The 4,993-nt window shown below is 53.0% G+C and overlaps 1 protein-coding gene across 1 annotated transcript in view; it reads left to right on the forward strand.

Moving 5' to 3' along the window:
- Positions 1–4,153, forward strand: part of LOC104279694 (tumor necrosis factor receptor superfamily member 6B-like) — a gene marked incomplete at its 5' end in the record, with an annotated part of 4,938 nt that extends 785 nt beyond the window's left edge. Inside the window, 3 exon segments of the mRNA XM_009877069.1 lie at positions 1,819–2,016; positions 3,863–4,131; positions 4,133–4,153. Coding sequence (XP_009875371.1) covers positions 1,819–2,016; positions 3,863–4,131; positions 4,133–4,153 — 488 coding nt within the window.
- Between the last annotated feature and the right edge of the window lie 840 nt (positions 4,154–4,993).

A 4,993-nucleotide genomic window follows, 5' to 3' on the forward strand; every position in this document is an offset into this window, starting at 1 on the left:
CTCCTCCCTCCGCTCCCTCCTCCTCGCATGCAGGTAGCCAAGGAGCGAGGAATGCTAATTATCTGGACTGAAAAGGACTGCTAATGATTTAAGGGCCGGGCTGGTGAAGTGTGTGTAGCTCTGGGGCTGGGTTTTGTGGTTTTTACTGAGCAATTTGGAGAGGCTGTACTCAAAACACAAAATGGATACATGGTCAGGTTCCAAAACCATAGAATGAGACGTGTTTTGTTTCACGTCTAGGGGAGATTCACAAGTCTGAGACTTCATCCCCTGACGAGATATAAGTCACAAGAGATTTTAGGGTGTTTGTTTTTCCATTGTCCCAGCACTAATTTGCCTGGTGCCTTAGTTGCCCGGTTTGTAGGTGTGCTTATTTTCTAAAAACACAAGGTGCCTGTGAGCAGGTTTCCCTCTCACTCTCTCAGGAATCACGGAGCACCAGGCTCTGTCTGGAAGCCACAGCTGGTACAGGGAAGCAGCCACAAAAACAGGCTTTGGAAGCACCAGGCTTTGAAAGTCTCTCCATACGTATCCCTTGCACCCAAAAAAAAGCTCCAGGCTCACAGGCTAGAGGAGAAATACCTATTGCTTTCAGCCAATGCTCATGGTTGAGCTTTGGGGTTTAATTTTTGTAGAGGGCGTGACTGCTGCAAAATGCAGTAATGCAGGAAAAGGTGAATTAGGTCTGCAAACAACGTGGGGAAGCCCTTGGTGTTAAACCTCACTGGCTGGAGCGTTGGCTGTAGGACTGAAGAGCCTTGAGTCATAGAATCACTAAGGTTGGAAAAGACCTCTGAGATCAGCTAATTCAATCACCAACGCCGCCAGGGATGGCGACTCCACCAATAACAAGAAATTAGCTTCTCTTCAAGTGTTATTGTTTATTTATTTTTTACAAATGGCTTCTTGCATGGAGAATGACAGCAGCTCAGCCGTCCGAACCCGCAGCGAGGACCGAGCACCGAGCGCGGGCGGGCAGAGCCCTGGGGCTGCGAGCATTCCTGTCTGGATGGGGAGGTGGACCCTGTGGCTGTGGGGCTGGGGACAGACCTCGCTGGCTTTTGAGTCAGATGGGGGCTTTGACCCACGTGTGGCTCCTCTGGGGACATGGATCTTGTTCAAATTTGCAAATACTGGCTTGGGTTTTGGGATCGTCAGCTAGACTGGTAAAGCCAAAGCAATGGCCTAAAGCAGGTTGTGATGAGGTAGAAACGTTGTAATTAGATGTAGAACGAGGAGAGGAAAAGGAGTGTGAAATTCTCTGCTGTCAGGGCCATTCCCTCTCCTCACAAGGGATGTGCGAGACGCCCTGGTGCAATCTCGCTCGCGTGACGCCGTCCCTGCGAAGCGGCGGCGGGTCTGGCCCCGAGCCTGGGTGGGAAACTGCAACGCTGCAGAAGCGAGAGGAGCTTTCACCTTCTCAGCCACTTTCACTTGGCCGGGAGCCTCCTGACTCTGCTGTGAATCAAAGGGCTGGTTTGGCACTCGGCTTACCCGTCATCCCAGCTGGTGCCTCCTGCCCAGGAGATGGCCCTTTTCAGAGGCAGGTGACATCTCCTCTCGCGGCTGCTGACAGTTTGTCAGCACATGCCAGATGCTTTGGGGCGGGAGACGACTGGCGGAAGCATTGCTCTTTGCCGTACAAGAGGACACACGGTTCCCAGGGCAGCTGCTGGAAATTATTATTTCCAAAACATCACTCTTGTGCCCCCATGTCTGGCACCCTCTGCGTTCTTGGCATCGTCCCCAGCTCCTGCCCCTGCCCCCTGGGGGGCTGGTCACCCGGGGCTGACGGTTCCCTTGCCTTCCCCCACGCAGGCACCCCCTTTGAGAACACCCAGTGCCGTGACTGCCCCCATGGCTTCTTCTCCTCCACCGCCTCCAGCACGGAGCCGTGCCGGCCGCACCAGGACTGCGAGCAGCAGGGGAAGGTGACCAACGTCCTTGGCAACCAGTACCACGACACCCTCTGCACCTCCTGCAGGCTGGGGAAAGGCAACAACACGCAGGGACCAGGTGAGCGGGGCAGGGGAGGGGGAACGAGGGGACAACAGAGCTGCCAGGGTGACTTCTTTCAATGTAGATGTGAAATGAGGTGAAACAGCTTGCAAAAGTATGGAGCGATCAATAATTAATAGTAATTATGGATAAAATAGAGACTGTTGGCTCTCCAGGGTCGGTCCGGTAGGGTGAGGACAGGGTAGGGTGAGGGCAGGGTGCGGGGCTCAGGCAGCGGTCAGAGCCCATGCAGGCTCCTTGCTCAGTGAGAATGAAGAGCTGGCAGTGAAATCCTGCTGGCTCTTACTGGGATAACTGGGGATGCTGGGACACGGGGACAGTTTTGGCAACCGTTGGGCTGTCAGCGACAGCTCGCAGTGATAGCGGATGGCTGCGGTCACAGAAACAGTCGCGGTGGGAAGGCTTGAGCCACCCAGCTCAGCTCCTGGCCTGTCTCCTGCGCTCGCTTCTCCCGAGCTGTCAGCCTGTATCCCGGGAAGCTTTTATTGTCACCTCACCCTTGTCTCATGCAGATTGAATGGAGTGGGGCCCAGGGTTCATCAGAGGGTCAATTTTGACCTGTTAGGTGGAAAAGTAGAGACTGTGTCACCATGTAGCAATGAGCTTTGGTGACTGATCAGGGTGGCAGCGAACCTGCACCCTTGAACTTCCATAAAAAGCATCACTCATAGACCCGTAGAACAGCCCAGGCTGGAAGGGGCTTTGGAAGTTCAGCCTTTCATGGGAATGAGAGCCTGGATGTGGTTACCCAGCGCAGTGTCCAGCCATGCCCTGAAAACCTCCACTGCATCCCTGGGGGGGTTTATTCCAATATAAAAAAAACCAAAAAAAAACCAAAAAAACCCCCAAACCCCAAAAACCCCTTTCTGTCCATCAAGCTGAAGTTTGATAGAAGAGCTTCAAGAAAAACTTCTCCTCTGTGGTGATGGCACAAGGAGGCTGTTCCCCCCCACCAGCAGCGTGCGAGAGCAGCTCTTGCCTTTCCATCCTCTCCTGGCACCACCAACACAGGATATTTCTCTCTACAAAGCCAGACTTGCTCCACAAGCTCCTTGCCAGGAGCGTGAACCCGCTGGAACAAGGAGCTGGAAAGCTGAGTCGTCAGCGGGATGTGGTCCCGGGGAGGGGGCGGTTGGGTGCGAGCGGTGTCAGCAGCACGTGAGCTGCCACTCACGGCCCCCGTGGCCAGACTGGCCTTTCAGCTAATTATAGAGCGTGAGGAGACCAGTGAGCAATGGGAGCCTGGGGGTATTTTTTTCCTGCAGTTCGTAATAATTTCACGTGCCTTCCTCACCACGGCGGCAGCAACCGCCAGAGCGATTCACTACAAACCCCGAGACTGCAGGAAAGGCAGAGCCTGGGCAAAGCAGCCCGACCCATTTTAACCAGCAAAACTGTGCCCAGTTCACAGCAGCAGGCAACTGGGTTAGTCTCTCCTTGATTGAGTAATCATTTGGCCTTGATATCTTGAAAATTCTTGATTTCACTCCGTAACGCTGCACGCGCTCCAGTGGCGCCTTCGCCAGCTGGGACCGGGTCTGTGCAAAGCCCCAATGTGGGCTGTGCCTGGGGCTGCTCCTGTCCCACGATGTGAAAACCCGCACAGGGAAATAGGAACTGGCAGGAAAAATAACATGTGTCCATACTTACTGCTCTTACTTCAGCTTTTTCTGCAGTTTCCCTCTTCCCCTACTCCACAGCAGGGAGGAGCATGGAAAAGATAATTTACTTTTGTCAAAATTGCAGGAATTGTTACAGCTTAGCTCGACAGGGCCGTGACCTGCTCTCTCAGTGTCCCGCGGTCGCTTTCCTCCTAACCTCTGGGTGGTTTTCTCCCAACCAGCTCTAGAAGACGACGACTGTGAGCAAGCCATGATAGACTTCGTGGCGTACCAGAACATCCCCCTCAGGAAGCTGAGGCGCCTGCAGCAAATCCTGGAGCGCTCGTCGAGGAAGCAGGCGCCAGGCACCAGGGCGGCCATCCAGGAGAAGTTCAGGACTTTCCTCACCCACCTCAAGGAGGGACACTCCGAGGTCACCCAGCAGCTTCTGGTCGCGCTGCGAGCTACCAAGCTGCACTCCATCGAGGAGAAGGTCCGCGAGCGCTTCCTCCTCTAGTGAGAACGTGAACTGAACTTTTCAGGTGGTTTTTTTGGGACCTTTTTTTTCCTGTGTGTTCGTTAATTTATTAATGTTTCCAAACCTAACTTGAAACACAGTGTTAGAGATGAGAGATGGCAGCTGCAGGTGGCGAGGGGGGGGCTCTGCCCCCAGGACAGGATCCTGTGAGCAGCAACGTCCCTCCGCCGGCCGCCGATTTTCCAGCACTCAGCAAAGGTCAATATTTTATCAGAAGAGAAACACACAGCTAGAGATATTTTTCTGGGGGGGAGGGGGAGGGAAACCCAGCTCCCCTCTTTCTAGAAAGCTGTTTGGGTTTGGTTTTGATTTTTTTTTTTTTTGTAGTTATTTAACGGTATTTTCACAAAATCATGGAATGTCTTATGTTGAAAGGGACCTTAGAGAACATCTCATCCAACCTCAGCTAGACCTCAGCTAGACCAGATTGCTCAAAGCCTCATCCAACCTGGCCTTGAACAACTCCAGGGGCAATCTATCGCAGAGTCTTGCCATCCTCGGACTGAAGAATTTCTTCCCCAGATCCAGTTTTCGCTTGCATTTGTGACGCTTTTGTTTTAAGGAAGTTTACTGCGCAGGTGTAGGATGCCCCTGAAGTCATTGCTACAGAAGGCTTCGAATTTATTTCTAAACTACCTGTTTTTATACCATCTGTGAGAGGTGTTTTCTAAAGAAATAAACCAAAGAAGTTATTTTATTATACGGTTTCTGTCACCAGAGTCCTTTCCTCGTCTCAGCTGGAGGCCAGAGATGGTGTTGCGAGTCCCAGACCATCACCTCCTGGCTCTGCTTACCCTTGCCCGCTTTTTGCACGTGCTTCACCCCTTGCTCACGC

This window comes from Apaloderma vittatum, unplaced genomic scaffold (genome assembly GCF_000703405.1).
Source record: "Apaloderma vittatum isolate BGI_N311 unplaced genomic scaffold, ASM70340v1 scaffold1809, whole genome shotgun sequence".
Taxonomy (NCBI): Eukaryota; Metazoa; Chordata; class Aves; order Trogoniformes; family Trogonidae; genus Apaloderma; species Apaloderma vittatum.